We start from the raw sequence: 19,154 nt of genomic DNA, 5'->3' as shown, positions 1-19,154 counted from the left end.
GTAATAGTCATAATTGTGTTTTCATTCATGTATAAATCAGCTAAAATATGAATGGTTGCATATTTGTGACCTTAGAATGTGCAGTTTATATCAACAGAGGGGCCATTATTTTGTTACTGTTAACACAGATCAAAAGTCATCTTTTTTTCTTTTTTCCGTTTTATAGCAGGTCACACTCAGTTAGAGGTGAATTACTGTTGACTATGTTTGTAAGTGAACCCGGTATCCTCAAAAAGTAAAAAAGAAAAACAAAAAAAACCAAAGTGGACCTACCAAATAATGGCCTTTTGCCACCGTAGGTCAACGTGATGTTATGGCAGTTATACAGTTTGCAGTTCCACCACTAGATGTCACTAAGTATGACACACTGACCCTTTAATCTGTTTGTCTGGTGATTACAGGAGGACTGTTCTTGGCACATAAAATTGGTGTTATTGTGTTCAATATGTTGGGTATTAAAGTTATTTCAGACAGATTCACTGTGACACAGCATTCAATTGAAAACAGTTATCAAAGCTTCTAAACACACAGCATTAAAAAGGGCACTTTTGTCTTCTATTTAAGTAGTAAATAGTGGCTTTTATATATTATATTGTGCCTGCATTTTCAATTTTGCTCATTAGTAGCTCTCAATTTTCTTAAAATTGTGTCAAACTCGTCTTGTACGCCACCTACGTAACCTCTTTAATGGCACAATGCTCCGTAACGTGGGAGTGTTTACTGTCGCTAACTTTTCTTTCTGGAGATGAAAGATTGATGATTGGCAGTAAGCAGAAAGCAATGATATGACATTGAAAATTCAACAAAGCACTGACAGTGAAACAAAAAGCCTAAGTGAAGGCTTTGCATGTACCCTGATGGATAATCTTAACATAGACGTTTTTCATTTCCCCTTTCATAATATATGTGAAATAATGTCAGGAGTTGATTCATTGAGGTCCTGCTATTTTTAACCACTTACACAAAACATCATGTGGAAAGTCAGTTTTTCAGTAAAAATCATCATTTGCAAATTGTTAAAACTTATACAAATTTGTAATTTCCTACGCATTACTTTTTAGAAAAATAGAGGAGAATACATAGATGAAAGTACATATTATTACAGAGGGGAAACAGTGTGGCCCCCTTAGGCTTCCACTGAATTTCTCTCTAAAAATATTAAGTCAATATATTGTTTTCCAGGAATCACTCTGGTCTCCTTTTTAATTGGACCCTCTTTTTGGAAATTATTGGCATAATAACAATATTTTGAACCCAACTGAAGTCCATTTGGACTTTAATAGACAACACATAGTGTTTGACAGCATTTTTACAGCAAAGTTGGATTTTCAGTAAATTACTTTCAGTCCAATTTCTTGATGAAGTTAACGTTGTATCCTGTCATTATGTTAGCTTTAGCATCAGCTAACCCATCACCCCTCGTTCCCTGCAGATTCACCCTTAGGTCAAAATGTTGTCCCTCTTGGCTCCAAAAAGTTAAGGTGGTAGTGGCCGAAATCACACATCGTATATAAAAATGAACTGTGTGAAAGCCCCCTAACAGCCATTAAAACAACTCAACGTCCCTCTGGGGGCTGGCTGCAGTATAGACCCTCAGTCTCTTTGTCTTCATGTTATTCTCTTTGGCCTGAAATATAACTATACCTACAAACCCAATAATTTGTAGGCTTAATGAGATTGATATCTGTTCATCTTTCTAATTAGTTTATTTTCAACAAGCTATTTTCATTGTTATTTTTTCATTTCATTTTTTTCATAAAGACCCAAACACCCACTGTCAACCAAAACCGTCTACTGATCTAAACTGTTTAATACCTATTGATCCACTAATTCTATCAATACATGTAAATTATTGGTGTGAAATGCAGTTTGTCATCTTTTCATGGTCATCAGATGTGACCCATTTGGATGTTCAGAGGCTCTGTAGTGAACCTGGAAACACCATCATCTTCTACAGCATTGATTCACCAGTAAAATCAAAGGAGTTGGATCAGTGACAGTGGATGGAGACACTTGGTTTATGTTTGTTATCGATAAATTTGCTGAAAAACTCACTTTTTCTTCAATTTTCTCTGTTTTTGATATAATAACCCTCAACTTAAATCTGAGTTTTTATGAACATTTACATGATCAAAGAATGTACACACAAAATACAGAACATAATATTACAATAAATGGTGATAAATCACTTAAGGAAGGTTAAATGTAGAGAAAAAATTATTTGGGAACTGCTACAAAAATAACACTGGGTCCTTATCGGTAAAGATCAATCACACAGGCAACTTGACCACTCCTATAACCATGGGAATTTTTACACAGCAGGTGAAAATGGTGTTACAGCATACACGTTCATGTCATCTATCAGAGATTTCTGTACCAGTATCAGAATTAGGCACAGAACCTTAGTCAAATAAATCAATGTGGAAACCTTCAAAACTTAATAGAAGTTTTTTTTTCCCCAGTTCTAATATGTAGATGTCCACAGTGGACTACTTGAACAAGTTTTGCTTTCAAGCTTTTTTGAAGGTGTTTATGATCGTCTCTAGCTTTGGTACAGTCCTGTGCAAAAGTCTGAAGTCACTTATAGGTGTGTGATTTTGCGGGGTTGAAATGGGCATTCATATTTATTTCTCATTCTCTGTTCTTCAAATACAATGACAAAATACAGGAAATATGTGCTCAGCCTTCAAAGACACTTGAAAACAGAATGAAATGGGTTGGAAAGGTTAAAATGACTATTTAGTGAGACCCCTGACCCCATGAGAAGAAGCAGTTGAATGAACCCTGGTGTTTAAAACATCAGAAAATGAATGCAATAAATCTCATATTGTATACACAAGAGTTAAGGCATATTAAGTGCAAACTAAATACTATCTCTGTGGTTTATAAAAGCTGTTTTCATCCATGAAACTTTTGTTTTTCCTGCCTGTACATACTTCACATATATCCAGATTGGATCTTAATGCAGACTGTGAAATACCGATGTGTGGACGTGATAACTTTACTAAAGCAACGAAGTTAAAGGAGGCCCAAGACTTTTGCATAATACTGTGTGGTAAAAAATAATGTCCAAAATTGTAAGAAATCATATTATTTTGATAGAAAAGCCCTGGTCTGTGGTGCGCAAATTCTCTTATCTTATAGATCTCATATGTAGTCCATTATTATTACTTTTTCATCACTTTAATGTTGCTCCAGAGTCATGGAATCTTATCTGTGTTTCTCAGGAGAATCTGCAGACCCTGGGAGCAGAGATCGAGAGGCTCATAAAACAGCAGAGAGTTCCAGACGACGGAGCAAGAAGGAAGTGACACGGCTACTTCACAGAAGGACCAGGAACTATTTGAGATCTTCACCCCAGCTTTGTTTTTTTCATCTTTTTTTTTTTTTTTTTTTTTTTGGAGGGGAGGAAGGGTGATAACTCTAACATGAACGCACACTGCAGAAACGTATCACACACTCCGACTATCTGAAGGAAATATTCGACTGTTGTCAGTGCCAGTAGCGTCTCAGACTTGTTGAATTGTGAGTCCATTTGGAGATTGCATCTGAACTTACTTGAACCGTCACTATTCCATCCACACTGTAACACCTCCGCCTGTGACACAACTGGCCCCATTCTTCCTCTGGTTTAATGTCCGTCTCCTCTGAGCCTCGCAAGTTATGTGAAGCTTGAAAATCTGACTGCCTTTTATAAAAAAAAAACAAAAAAAAACAAATAGACTCAAGATGCCATAATTATGAATGTATAGCAAATCATAGCAATGAGACTGATTTGCCAGTGGAAAAAAAATGGAAAAAGAGAAGAATTTACGTCTTAGGAATTCTGTCTTTGAGTACTTTTCTGTAATCTGTAACTCCCAGTTTGGCTCGCCGTAGGTAAACTGAGATGAGATGGATGATCGCCATCACCAGAGTTGCGTCGCATGCTCTCCATACTTATCTCCTGAGGTCCATCTGCCAAAAAGCCAAATGTATTGTTCAAAGACTGCTTTTTAGCTTAACTACGCAGCACTCCATATGTGAAGCAAAAGAGAAAAAACAGCCGACTTATGGGAACCTCGCATGCCACCTGCACATTTTTCATCATCTTTTGCTTTTGCACAGCACTTAGGACCCACCGGTGTGTGTGTGTGTGTGACGCCGGTGCTTGACTTAAGAAAGCAGACGACGTGTCTGCAGTGTTCCATGAAGCCAACCGCCTAGACAACAGACTCTTACAATATGAAGAGTAAAATGTAGAGCTGGTCTTTTATTTGGCTATTTTGAATGTTTAATTTATTTTAATTTTGTAGGTTCAACTGAAATTTTATTTTATTACATCTGACTGATTTGATTCTCCATTTTTCTTTTTTTTTTTAATTATATGTTATGACTTAGGGATCATTTCATTTGAAGATTCTAGGTTTTTGTCTATATCACAGGTGGCAAACATACGGTCCGTGGGCCAAAACCGGCCCGCCCAAGGGTCCAATCTGGCCCACGGGATACATTTTTGAAATGCAAAATTACACAGGAGATTTTAACAATCATTTTAGTTCAGACCAATATGATCTAAAGTGGGTAGGACCAGTAAAATACTATCGTAATGACCAATAAATAATGACAACTCCTTACTTTTTTCTTTGTTTTATTGTTAAAAAAGTAAAATTACATGATAATGTTTACATTTACAAACTATCGATTCACAAAAAATGTGCATAACCTGAACAAATATGAACAACCTGAAATGTTTTAAGAGAAGTAAGTGCTATTATAACAATATTCTGCCTGTTATTAAATGTTTTGTGTATTTTGTAGACCCACTGTGATCTGGAAGTTGTAATATACTTGTGTCAATGAGAAGCAAAGGCAAAATATTGTAAAAAATGGTAATTATTTATATTAAGACATTTCAGGTGTATGTTATTCACATTTTTAAGGAAGTTTTGTAGACGTAAACATTTTCACAATGTAATTTGACTCTTTTCATTGTAATTATTTTACTAGTCCGGCCCACTTCAGATCATACTGGACTGTATGTGGCCCCTGAGGAGTTTGAGACCCCTGCTCTATATAATCTCGTGGCTACATTGAACACGTTACATATTCTGACCGTTGACAGAGCAGATTCTGCAACAGTACGCTTCCACTAATCTGACTCTCTGGAAATACTCTGCTGGAATAAGGGTCAATATTTTTGTCGTGTAGTGGAAGGACTTGCAGGATTATCCCTCTCCTTCCTTGCGTTATCTGTGTCTTTAAGAACAACAACCTCTGAGCTGCAACTACACCCTGAAAATGGCAACTTCTGATACACTTCTTTTTATGTGCCATTTTGTTTTGTAGGGATTTCATTATTTTAATACCACAAAATCCTCCATCACACACACATTCCAGCAGAACAACTTCTCTCCTGATACTATTTTCTAAATGCACTTATCACAGCATCCCAACAACTAGCCCAGAAGATAACTTTCACCCCTATTCCAGAACAATAGTGAAGTGTGTTAGACCTACCCACAGCACTGGCACAGAGTGGAGATAAGTCTGACTATGCAAGACCCCACTTCCACTATAATCAATGAAACCTAACCCCACCAGGTGTGAGTGTGTACCTGGTGTGTCAGTGCCACAGAGGTCCGCTGCAAACCTAAAAATAGGCCGTTCTTCTATTTATATTTTATACGCGAGGTGTGAAATGAGCAGCTCAGGAATGACTCAAGACCTCACAGATAATTATTTTGCAAGTATCAGCTGACGGTCGCTTAATTCATCCCTTATATAGTTTGCTATAGTGTGAGGGTGTGAAATTACCCATAATGCACAAACTCCTGAAATTTCACATTGCTGCGCTAGGTCTGAAAAACCCAAGACGCGACACAATCGTAAAACGAAAGCTCAGCGTCTCATTTTACCTGTGACTCTACACAACTGTACATTTTGTGTGTGCTGTAGGTGTAGCCAATAACAGATGCATTCAGCAACAAATCCACTCTGTAAATGGTGCACATACTGTACGTGTTCAGTGGAGCCAGAGACAAAAATAATAGAGTAAGGATTACCTGAACACACCTGAACTTTTCATCTGTTAATGGACTTTTCATCAGAACCAAATGGAAACAAGTTGTTTAAATCAGGCGTAAATATGTTAACATGTTCATATTTCAAGTTATTTGTTAGCATCATTGGCTTTCCTTCATGTAAGCAGCTGAAATAGAGATGCAAACGGCTTGGAAACTCTCTTTGCACTATGTGCATGGTGATGTCTAGTGAGGATAAGGAACAGGCAAACATTCTAGAGCAGGGGGGTCACACAAACCGATCTGGCCCCTGGGATGAATTTGTGAAATGCAGAAATTACACTGAAGACATTTTAGTTCAGGTTCCACAAACAGACCGATTCAATCTCAAGTGGGTCGGACCAGTAAAATACTATCAGAATAACCTAGAAATGTTTTTTTAGTGTAAAAAAAAAACTAAACTTACATAAAAATGTTTACATTTACAAACTGTCCTTTCACAAAAATGTGAATATCCTGAACAAATATGAACCTGAAATGAAGTACAATTTTAACAATGTTCTGCCTGTTATGAAATGTTTTGTGCCTTTATAGATCCACTGTGATCTGGAAGTTGTGTGAGAAGCTGAGGCAGAATATTGTTTTCATTAAGAAATTTCAGGTGGTTCATGTTTTTTAAAGCATAGTTTAAAGATGTGAACATTTTCCTTCATTTAGTTTTACTTTTTTCACTCTAAAACATAAGTAGAAGTTTGGAGTCGACCTTAATTATATATTATTATTATTATTATTATTATTATTCAGGGCCATTTCAGATCATATTGGGCTGATTGTGACCCCTGAGCTAAAATGAGTTTGACATCCATGTTCTAGAGCACAGGTGTCAAACATGTGGCCTGGGGGCCAAATCTGGCCCGCCAAAGGTTCCATTCTGGCCCGTGGGATGAAAGTGCAAAAATTAACCTGAACAGTCAAGGCTGTCAAAAATCATTTTGGTTCAGGTTCCGCATACAGACCAATGTGATCTCCGGTAAAAATAACAACACAATAACCCATAAATAATGGCAACTACAAATATTCTTTTGGAAAAAATTATATGGAAAAAAATGTAAGCTAAAAAAATTGCACTGTGAAAATATTTACATTTGCAAAACTATTCTTTCACAATACAGTGCAAGTAAATACATAAATAAAAAAGATGAACAACCCGAAATGTGTAATTTGAACAATATTCTGCCTGTTACTAAATGTTTTGTGCATTTATGGATCCACTGTGATCTGTAGTTGTGTTAATAATAAGAGATGGAATATTGTAGAAATTGTTCAAATTTTAGTTCCAAACTCCAAAATTTTAACAATATTCTGCCTGTTACCAAATGTTTATGTAACATTGTGTGTAAATGCACATGTATAAATAATAAGTCAAGGCCTAATATTGTTCAAATTACGCTAATTTTTTCAAATGAAATTTCTGTTTTTTCAGGTTATTCACATCTTTTTTGTAAAATGTAAATATTTTCATAATTTAATGGGTTTTTTTTTTTTTAACTAAAACAAAAAGAAAAACTTGAATTTTTCATTATTTATAGGTTATTAAGTCATTATTTTACTGGTCTGGCCCGCTTGAGATCAAATTGGGCTGATTGTGGCCCCTGAACCAAAATGAGTTTGACAGCCCTGTTCTAGAGTATTGCTCTTCTTTTCTTTGTCCTTGTAGTGTCACATCTAGAAGAATTAGAAGGCGAACAGGAGATGTGTAGCTGTAGCTCAGGAAAGCCAATGAAACCTACAGACATATATGCAGGGACAAAGTGCAATGCTGTTCCTTTAAAAACAAAAAAAGAAAAAAAAAAAAAGAAGAAAATAGTTCTTCTTTGTTCTGAATGTCTGTGTGCCAGTATACTGTTTGTATGTTTTTATGGTTCTGTGTGTGCAACATGTGACCGTGCAGGTGTTTTTTGCATATCTGGAGGTGTCCGTGTGTGCATGGCGACCGTTCATGTGTGCCTTTTTAACCTCCCGATTTGGCGTTTACACCTTGTGTACACACGTCAGCTGACATGGCTTCTAAGCATTTACCAGTTTGTACCAGCCCAGAGGGTTAAACGCGATTTGCATTTAGACCAGAGTTGGACAGCCGTTGGAGCACACACACCTGCAGCTCGGCGTCTCCCGGTCACGCTTCCAGTCGGGAACAGAGGAATGGCGCTGTCTCTCGTGCACAGCTGTTAAGTCTGATTTACAAAAACACAGCCAAGATAAGTCGCCCAGCCTAACGTTTGTAAAGTTTTCTCCATCTTTATTTGATCTGATCGCAGGAGCTGTCACTAAAGATAAGCTTCCATCTCCTTTTTACCCCAATCAGAGGCTGGCTTTATGGGTCGTGAATGGTTACGGGTCGACCTGTTTCCCGTAGACCCCCAGGCGATGTTGAAATGAATAGAGATGAAAGTTTCCAGGATTGAGGTCATGGAGTCCTTAAAGCCTCCTCATTGCTGCAGTGGGTGCAGAGTGTTTGATGTACCTCTACTGTTTCGTTTTTTATTTTTTTTTAGAAAGAATGTAAATGCAACGATGGTAAACCTGGAGATTACACCTACCCAGTGATACTGAAACTTTTAAACTCTCCAAAACATCAGTAATGTTATACAGTTTTATTATATGGCATTACAAAGCACACATTAATGCATTATAGTGACTGCATCTCAAACACACAGATTGAGTTTTTTTTTTTTTTTTTTTTTTTTTTTTTTTTTTTTGCCGAATATGTAGATCTCACAGCAGTTAATGGGCATAAATGTTTAAAAGTATGTGTATTTTTGTTGCATCGCAGTGTTTTTCTGGGACAGACGTACTTAAAAATGCAACCTATGCAAACTCTTGCGTAGGATTTCCAAGTTATTTCCTCTAATTCTCGGAGGCATGTTAATATGCTTCGTCTGGTTCGGTCACAGCTGACGGAAACCGGCTGTGCCCAAATGTAACGCTTTCCACAGCCTCCAAATGAAGCCATGCTGCAGCATCGTGTAGATGAATGTGACTAAAGTATGTGTTTTACTATGTGGATCTGAAGAAGTGGGGGTTGAGTGTGTGTGAGTGTTGAACTGTGGCGTTAAATTTCTTTAGCTTTTGTCGTTTCTTTCTCTTCCGTGCAATGATTCCTCCCATTCTGTTTTGTGGAATATACAAACTGTGACAAAATTATACATTTGTAGATAAGTCATTCTGTAAAATTATAATGAGATGTTTTTAAAGTAATGATTCTGGATTATGTTTGTACATATGGTGTTTCCAGGGATTAAAAAGGGGATGCGTCTTAACTTTGCTTTGAATGTTCCTCTGCGTCACTCATTTATTTTCATCCCTGTCATAGAACGTGACAGGTAAAGCGATCAGAGTACGCATCTGTCTGTCATCATTTTGTTTCCAGAGCATAAGCGGGGAAAAGGATTTCATATGTTTTTCACCAAACTTGCCACAGTTTATCAGTTTCCTGTTGGAAGTGATTCTTTCTGCCATTTTGCCGTCCATCTGTGTTGTCATGGTGTTTGTCATCCTTATGTTACAAGAGCTGAACTGGAAAACTAAACATATTTTTGCAGTAAAATATTCAGTCTGTCAGTGAGCAAAGTCAAAGACCGTAAACTAACATCACTAACAAGGGGTGATTTTAGAGGGGAGGGGATCATCTGAAGTGTCTTGTTTTTACTGCCATAATTTTGTGGAACGTCTGTTCTTTGTTTTCAGTCCATTTGCTGTAGAATACAGAACATACATTCCAGGTTAGGGGTGGCAGACATACGGCCCATGAGCCAAAACTGGCCCGCCAAGGGGTCCAATTTGGCCAGTGGGAAGAATTTGTGAAATGCAAAAATTACACTGAAGATATTAAGAGTTAATGGTTTCAAAATAATTTTCCACATACAGACCAATATGATGTAGTAAATGACAACACCAAATATTTCTTCAAGTGTAAAAAAGTTAAATTAAATGAATAAGTTTATGTTTACAAGCTATCCTTTCATAAAAATATGAATAACCTGAACATATATGAGCAACCTTAGTGTAATTTTAACAATATTCGGCCAGTTCCGAATGTGTTGTGTATTTGTGGATCCACTGTGATCTGTAAGTTGTAATATACATGTGTAAATATGAAAGATGAAGCATGATATTGTTCTAAAGCACAGGTGCGGCCCGGGGGCCAAAACCGGCCCGCCAAAGGTTCCAATCCAGCCCACGAGATGAATTTGCAAAGTAAAGTAAATGAAGCAAAAAAAAAATTCTTGAATTAAGCAAAAAAACAAACAAAAAAAAAATCTAATAATTATATATTGTTAATATTGGGCTTGTTTTTCTTAAGATGTTTCCAGTTGTTCGTGTTATTCAGATTTTTGTAGATGTTAAAAAAAAAATCTTGAATTAAGCCAAAAAAAATAAATCTTGAACTAAGCAAAAAATGTTGAATTAAGCAAAAAAAAATGTTGAATTGAGCAAAAAATCGTGAAATTAAGAAAAAAAATCTTGAATTAACAAAAAAAAATCTTGAATTAAGCAAAAAAAAATCTTTGAATTAAGCAAAAAAAAAAATCTAATAATAATTATATATTGTTAATATTGGACTTGTTTTTCTGAAGATGTTTCCAGTTGTTCGTGTTATTCAGATTTTTGCAGATGTTAAAAAAAATACTTGAATTAGCAAAAAATCTTGAATTAAGCAAAAAAAAATGTTGAATTGAGCAAAAAATCTTGAATTAAGAAAAAAATCTCGAATTAAGAAAAAAAAAATCTTGAATTAAGCAAAATAAAAAATCTTGAATTAAGAGAAAAAAAAATCTAGAATCCATGCCAAAAAAATCTTGAATTAAGCAAAAAAAAAATCTAATAATAATTATATATTGTTAATATTGGATTTGTTTTTCTGAAGATGTTTCCAGTTGTTCGTGTTATTCAGATTTTTGTAGATGTTAAAAAAAAAATCTTGACTTAAGCCAAAAAAAAATAAATCTTGAACTAAGCAAAAAATGTTGAATTAAGCAAAAAAAAATGTTGAATTGAGCAAAAAATCTTGAATTAAGAAAAAAAATCTTGAATTAAGAAAAAAAAACTTGAGTTAAGCAAAAAAGAATCTTGCATCAAGCAAAAAAAAAAAAAATCTTGAATTAAGTTAAAAAAGCCTTGAATTAAGCCAAAAAAATCTTGAATCAAGCAAAAAAATCTTGAATTAAGCAAAAAAATTCTAATAATAATTATATATTGTTAATATTGGGCTTGTTTTTCATAAGATGTTTCCAGTTGTTCGTGTTATTCAGATTTTTGCAGATGTTAAAAAAAATACTTGAATTAGCAAAAAATCTTGAATTAAGCAAAAAAAATGTTGAATTGAGCAAAAAATCTTGAATTAAGAAAAAAAATCTCGAATTAAGAAAAAAAAATCTTGAATTAAGCAAAATAAAAAATCTTGAATTAAGAGAAAAAAAAAATCTAGAATCCATGCCAAAAAAATCTTGAATTAAGCAAAAAAAAAACATCTAATAATAATTATATATTGTTAATATTGGACTTGTTTTTCTGAAGATGTTTCCAGTTGTTCATGTTATTCAGATTTTTGTAGATGTTAACATTATCATAATTTAATTGTACTTTTTTCCACTGTTATTATTTTACTGGTCTGGCCCACTTTAGATCATACTGGGCTGATTGTGGCCTCTGAACTAAAATGAGTTTGACACCCCTGGTCTATAAAAACATACATTTTATTTCAGTTTATGTCAAACTTGGCACATATAGAGAGGCAGTTGATACACTGACATCAGTACATGCATAGACATGATGACAGCAGCTGAATCGATGCCAAAATAAGCTACAATACGTGCGAGGGGAGGGGGTTTATTGTGCCCGACACCACTTGTTTAACCCTTTCATGCATAGTGGTCACTACAGTGGACAGCTATGCTACAGCTGTTCTCTTGTATATTCATGGATTTTGTTGTTCTGTTTTTTTTTTTTTTGTTTTTTTTTTTTAACACGTCTTTATTAATTTTTTTTTTTTTTTTTTACTTTTATTTATTCCACCCATATAAAACATATGGAGATGTACAAAAATCACACCAGCCTCAGTCTATAAATCACTCGATCCATATCACGTTACTTTCACTCATAACTACTTATACTGCGCCTTTTACATATAGGTCAAAAACATGTCAAGGTCATATATATTTTACACAGATACCAACAACATTCTTGAAATCTGACTTCTAACATGCCACCAGCACAAATAAATGTATTTGCAAAACCAAAACAGGTGCTACTGAGGAAAAGAAATAGAATAAAATAATTGAATTACAAAAAAAAAAGCAATATTAAAAACAAAAAGGGGTATTTAGAGCTCTTGTATCGCTTGAATTATTGGTTTCCATCTTCTCTCAAATTTTTCTAGTTTCAGTTGTAACCTTGCAGTAGTTTTTTCCATAATAACCTTTTGTACTTTGTCGATCCATTGTATTATATTGGGGGATCTTTATTAAAGTTTTAAGACACTACATATCTTTTCTGACATGAATTGGTAACATTCATGTGCATCAAAAATTAAACATGTGGTGTCCAGCTGAGTGGACATTTTTGCAACTTCATGAAAAATAGGCTCATAAGAATGTTTTTTTTTTTTTTTCAACTATTTTTATTTCATTAATTTATTTTTTATTTTTCAGAAGAAAATTTTCAGTCCCATTGTTTTTTTCATGCCTAAAGAGGAATAAAAACACGCAGGAAAAAAATTTGATTAAGGTTCTCATAATTTGTGCATGAAAGGGTTAAAGGATAGTTTGTAGGTGTAAACATCTTCATAATGTAATTGTACGTTTTTCACTCTATTATTTCTCTGGTCCGGCTCAGTTGAGATCATATTGTTCTGTACGTGGACCCTGAACTCAAATGAGTTTGACACTCTTGATCCAGGTGATGGAGAAACGCTGCTGAGGGATAACCTCTTCACACCCCACTTCAAAAGCAGCAGCCTCAGCAGTGCCGGAGGTCATGAGCATCACTGCACCGGTGTCAATCAAATCCCACTGACTCTCCGATGAGTTGAAATTCCACACTGTGGGGATACTACTCCAACCCAAACCAAAACAACCCAACAGTGAACTTTGCTCTGGTGTCATTTTTACTGTAACTCCAGTCAACATTGGTGTGTGACTAACAGAGATGACAGAACTTCTCACACCTACTTACACAATTAATCCACTTCACCCTCACCCACTTTCACTGTTGCATCCTGAATTGTCACCATTTTCTTTGGGGTTTTTTTTTTTATCAGAACCACAGTGGCGAGAGCAGATTTGCAGTTAAATGTCACCCCAGTCAAAAAAAAAAAGTCTTGAATTAAGCAAAAAAAAAAAAAAAAATCTAATAATTATATATTGTTAATATTGGGCTTGTTTTTCTTAAGATGTTTCCAGCTGTTCATGTTATTCAGATTTTTGCAGATGTTAAAAAAAATCTTGAACTAAGCAAAAAATTAAGCAAAAAACAATGTTGAATTGAGCAAAAATTCTTGAATTAAGAAAAAAAAATCTTGAATTAAGAAAAAAAATCTTGAATTAAGCAAAATAAAAAATCTTGAATTAAGAAAAAAAAATCTTTAAGCAAAATAAAAAATCTTGAATTAAGAGAAAAAAATCTTGAATTAAGCAAAAAAAAATCTTGAATTAAGCAAAATAAAAAATCTTGAATCAAGCAAAAAAATCTTGAATTAAGCAAAAAAAATATATATATAATAATAGTTATGTATTGTTAATATTGGGCTTGTTTTTCTTAAGATGTTTCCAGTTGTTCGTGTTAACTTTGCTCTGGTGTCATTTTTACTGTAACTCCAGTCAACATTGGTGTGTGACTAACAGAGATGACAGAACTTCTCACACCTACTTACACAATTAATCCACTTCACCCTCACCCACTTTCACTGTTGCATCCTGAATTGTCACCATTTTCTTTGGGGTTTTTTTTTATCAGAACCACAGTGGCGAGAGCAGATTTGCAGTTAAATGTCACCCCAGTCAAAAAAAAAAAGTCTTGAATTAAGCAAAAAAAAAAAAAAAAAATCTAATAATTATATATTGTTAATATTGGGCTTGTTTTTCTTAAGATGTTTCCAGCTGTTCATGTTATTCAGATTTTTGCAGATGTTAAAAAAAAATCTTGAACTAAGCAAAAAATTAAGCAAAAAACAATGTTGAATTGAGCAAAAATTCTTGAATTAAGAAAAAAAAATCTTGAATTAAGAAAAAAAATCTTGAATTAAGCAAAATAAAAATCTTGAATTAAGAAAAAAAATCTTTAATTAAGCAAAATAAAAAATCTTGAATTAAGAGAAAAAAATCTTGAATTAAGCAAAAAAAAATCTTGAATTAAGCAAAATAAAAAATCTTGAATCAAGCAAAAAAATCTTGAATTAAGCAAAAAAATATATATATAATAATAGTTATGTATTGTTAATATTGGGCTTATTTTTCTTAAGATGTTTCCAGTTGTTCGTGTTATTCAGATTTTTGTAGATGTTAAAAAACATCTTGAATTAAGCAAAACAAAAAAATCTTGAACTAAGCAAAAATGTTGAATTAAGCAAAAAAAAATGTTGAATTGTGCAAAAAATCTTGAATTAAGAAAAAAAATCTTGAATTAAGAAAAAAAAAATCTTGAACTAAGCAAAAATGTTGAATTAAGCAAAAAAAATGTTGAATTGAGCAAAAAATCTTGAATTAAGAAAAAAAAAATCTTGAATTAAGAAAAAAAAAATCTTGAACTAAGCAAAAATGTTGAATTAAGCAAAAAAAAGTTGAATTGAGCAAAAAATCTTGAATTAAGAAAAAAAAAATCTTGAATTAAGAAAAAAAAATCTTGAATTAAGCAAAGAAGAATCTTGAATTAAGCAAAAAAAAATCTTGCATTAAGCAAAAAAAAAAAATCTTGAATTAAGCAAAAAAAAAATTATAATAATTATATATTGTTAATATCGGGCTTGTTTTTCTTAAGATGTTTCCAGTTGTTCGTGTTAACTTTGCTCTGGTGTCATTTTTACTGTAACTCCAGTCAACATTGGTGTGTGACTAACAGAGATGACAGAACTTCTCACACCTACTTACACAATTAATCCACTTCACCCTCACCCACTTCCACTGTTGCATCCTGAATTGTCACCATTTTCTTTGGGTTTTTTTTTTTATCAGAACCACAGTGGCGAGAGCAGATTTGCAGTTAAATGTCACCCCAGTCAAAAAAAAAAAAGTCTTGAATTAAGCAAAAAAAAAAAAAAATCTAATAATTATATTGTTAATATTGGGCTTGTTTTTCTTAAGATGTTTCCAGCTGTTCATGTTATTCAGATTTTTGCAGATGTTAAAAAAAAATCTTGAACTAAGCAAAAAATTAAGCAAAAAACAATGTTGAATTGAGCAAAAATTCTTGAATTAAGAAAAAAAAATCTTGAATTAAGAAAAAAAATCTTGAATTAAGCAAAATAAAAAATCTTGAATTAAGAAAAAAAATCTTGAATTAAGCAAAATAAAAAATCTTGAATTAAGAGAAAAAAATCTTGAATTAAGCAAAAAAAAAAATCTTGAATTAAGCAAAATAAAAAATCTTGAATCAAGCAAAAAAATCTTGAATTAAGCAAAAAAATATATATATAATAATAGTTATGTATTGTTAATATTGGGCTTGTTTTTCTTAAGATGTTTCCAGTTGTTCGTGTTAACTTTGCTCTGGTGTCATTTTTACTGTAACTCCAGTCAACATTGGTGTGTGACTAACAGAGATGACAGAACTTCTCACACCTACTTACACAATTAATCCACTTCACCCTCACCCACTTCCACTGTTGCATCCTGAATTGTCACCATTTTCTTTGGGTTTTTTTTTTTATCAGAACCACAGTGGCGAGAGCAGATTTGCAGTTAAATGTCACCCCAGTCAAAAAAAAAAAAGTCTTGAATTAAGCAAAAAAAAAAAAAAAATCTAATAATTATATATTGTTAATATTGGGCTTGTTTTTCTTAAGATGTTTCCAGCTGTTCATGTTATTCAGATTTTTGCAGATGTTAAAAAAAAATCTTGAACTAAGCAAAAAATTAAGCAAAAAACAATGTTGAATTGAGCAAAAATTCTTGAATTAAGAAAAAAAAATCTTGAATTAAGAAAAAAAATCTTGAATTAAGCAAAATAAAAAATCTTGAATTAAGAAAAAAAAATCTTGAATTAAGCAAAATAAAAAATCTTGAATTAAGAGAAAAAAATCTTGAATTAAGCAAAAAAAAAAATCTTGAATTAAGCAAAATAAAAAATCTTGAATCAAGCAAAAAAATCTTGAATTAAGCAAAAAAATATATATATAATAATAGTTATGTATTGTTAATATTGGGCTTGTTTTTCTTAAGATGTTTCCAGTTGTTCGTGTTAACTTTGCTCTGGTGTCATTTTTACTGTAACTCCAGTCAACATTGGTGTGTGACTAACAGAGATGACAGAACTTCTCACACCTACTTACACAATTAATCCACTTCACCCTCACCCACTTCCACTGTTGCATCCTGAATTGTCACTATTTTCTTTGTTTTTTTTGATCAGAGCCACAGTGGCGAGAGCAGATTTGCAGTTAAATGTCACCCCAGTCAATCTGCACACATCAGATTTGAACACAGCTATTCTCTGTTTATTCTTTCCCACGCGTGCACATGTGCAGACATTTAACACCTACAGACCAACTGATAGCACCTGTCATCAAAATACATCATCATTTAGCAGGAAAAACAAGACAGCGGCTCCTTCAGATGTTCCTCTCACACAGCAGAAACCTCCTGTTTTCTCTGCAGGCGCTGTAGCACTGTGGCAGCTTCACATATCCAATACAAGCCGACGGATAGAGAGGGGCTATTTTTAGCTCTCTGATAATGGATTCTCCTATCAGCTTAGATGACCACCCTTGAATTCATAACTGCATCGCCAGTGCCCTTTAGACACGGCAGCTACCATGACAGTAAATCGCAAGGTGTAGACATAACAGGCATGTCCTTGTCCGTCTATTTTCCATTTATTCTATTAGTCCCAAAATGGCCTCAGCTGCAAAATAAAGATAAATCCATTTGAATATGAATATGAAAATGAATATGAATGGAGGATTTTATTAACAGCATGGTTAACATGCAAGGACTACCTGCTGGGCTCCCTGGGTGTTCAGAGAATAAACTGTAAGAAACCATTAGTGAACATTAATACTGATGTGATTAATGTCACATGAACACATGGTTCCTTTAGAAAAAATCCAGTCGATTTTCAACATAACCTACTTACGCTATAAGGTTTTGTTCATAAGAGTATACTATAAGGAAGTCTGTTTCTGCTGGAGCTTTATCTGTCTCTTCATAATAATGCCTCAGTAACATATAAAATAATGACCCATGGCAAACGTGAACTCTGTAAACAGCTACACACTTCAAATGATGTGGTTCGTACCAAGATAAAACAACATAGATTTAAGAGTGTCAGATAATTTATCTTATTTTAAGAGTTAATTTGTTATTTTAACCCTTTCATGCATAAATTATAAAAACCTTCATCAAAAATTTTTCCTGAGAGTTTTTATTCCTCCTTAGGCATGAAAAAACATAATGCGACTGAAAAATTTCTTCTGAAAAATAAAAATAAATAATAATAATATATTTTTTTTAAAAATTCAAAAACACAAAAAAATAACAATAATGAAAAAAAATTCTTATAAACCTATTTTTCATTAAGTTGCAAAAATGTCCACTTAGCTGGACACCATATGTTTTAATTTAAATTTTTTAGGCATTAAAAAACAATGCGATTGGAAAATTTCTTCTGAAAAAAAAAGAAAAATAATAATAATAATTAAAAAAAATTCAAAAATACATAAAAAATAACAATAATGAAAAAAAAAAATTCTTATGAACCTATTTTTCATTAAGTTGCAAAAATGTCCACTCAGCTGGACACCACATGTTTTGATTTAAATTTTTTAGGCATAAAAAAACAATGCGATTGAAAAATTTCTTCTGAAAAATAAAAAAATAAAATAATAATAATAATTTGAAAAAATTCAAAAATACATTAAAAAATAACAATAATGGAAAAAAAAAATTCTTTTGAACCTATTTTTTTATTAAGTTGCAAAAATGTCCACTCAGCTGGACACCACATGTTTTGATTTAAATTTTTTAGGCATAAAAAAACAATGCGATTGAAAAATTTCTTCTGAAAAATAAAAAAATAAAATAATAATAATAATAATTTTAAAAAATTCAAAAATACATTAAAAAATAACAATAATGAAAAAAAAAAAATTCTTATGAACCTATTTTTTATTAAGTTGCAAAAATATCCACTCAGCTGGACACCACATATTTAATTTTTGACGCACAGAAACATGAATTTACTGATAAATTGTGTGAAAACTATGGGGAGGACTTGTGATTCTGGGGGTTTATGCTCAGGAGAGATCTACATAATGTTACCAATTCATGTCAGAAAAAACATGCAGTGTCTTAAAACTTTAATAAAGATATGTTTAAAAAAAAAAAAAAAACAATGAAAAGAACAACAAAACCTATGAACGTACAACAGAACAGCTGTAGAATAGCTGTCCACTGTAGTGACCAGTATGCATGAAAGGGGTTAAGTGTTCATTCCTCTGTAGACATGTTTATTTCTAGATTTTTTTTTTTTCCCATTCATTCCAAATATTTACATTCCAAAATGTAAATATTTTCATAATTTAATTGGGGATTTTTGTACTAAAACAAAATGAAAACTTGAATTTGTCATTATTTATAGGTTATTAAGTCATTATTTTTCTGGTCTGGCCCGCTTGAGATCAAACTGAGCTAAATATGGCCCCTGAACCAAAATGAGTTTGACACCCCTAATTTAAACATTTGATTTGAATTAAATTAAATTGTTAAACACTAGCAGTATTGTACCCGTGGTGCTATTGTACGATAGCATGAGAGGCTAAAAGCGCCCAGCATACCTCACAACATTTGAACACAGACATGAAATTGTGCCTAGTAGATAGTCAGGTAATGTTTCTATTCATTTGGCGAGTTTGGCGGCGATCGGGCCTGTGAAGGCTGAGGA

At 33.1% G+C, this 19,154-nt stretch overlaps 1 protein-coding gene across 2 annotated transcripts in view; it reads left to right on the top strand.

The window, feature by feature from the left end:
* ccdc186 (coiled-coil domain-containing protein 186) overlaps positions 1-12,978 on the top strand; it is a 39,890-nt gene extending 26,912 nt beyond the window's left edge. Inside the window, exons 16-17 of one of the 2 annotated variants that reach the window (XM_030163214.1) lie at positions 3,228-3,372; positions 3,449-3,774. In XM_030163214.1, coding sequence (XP_030019074.1) covers positions 3,228-3,311 — 84 coding nt within the window. In that variant the 3' untranslated portion in view covers positions 3,312-3,372; positions 3,449-3,774. Of the gene's footprint in view, positions 1-3,227; positions 3,373-3,448; positions 3,775-12,959 lie in introns of those variants that run through there. The other variant, XM_030163216.1, reaches the window with a different exon arrangement.
* Positions 12,979-19,154: the final 6,176 nt, after the last annotated feature.

This window comes from Sphaeramia orbicularis, chromosome 19, assembly GCF_902148855.1.
Source record: "Sphaeramia orbicularis chromosome 19, fSphaOr1.1, whole genome shotgun sequence".
Lineage (NCBI taxonomy): Eukaryota > Metazoa > Chordata > Actinopteri > Kurtiformes > Apogonidae > Sphaeramia > Sphaeramia orbicularis.
The sequence above is the reverse complement of the archived record's forward strand: the minus strand, read 5'-3'. Positions and strand labels throughout refer to the sequence as shown.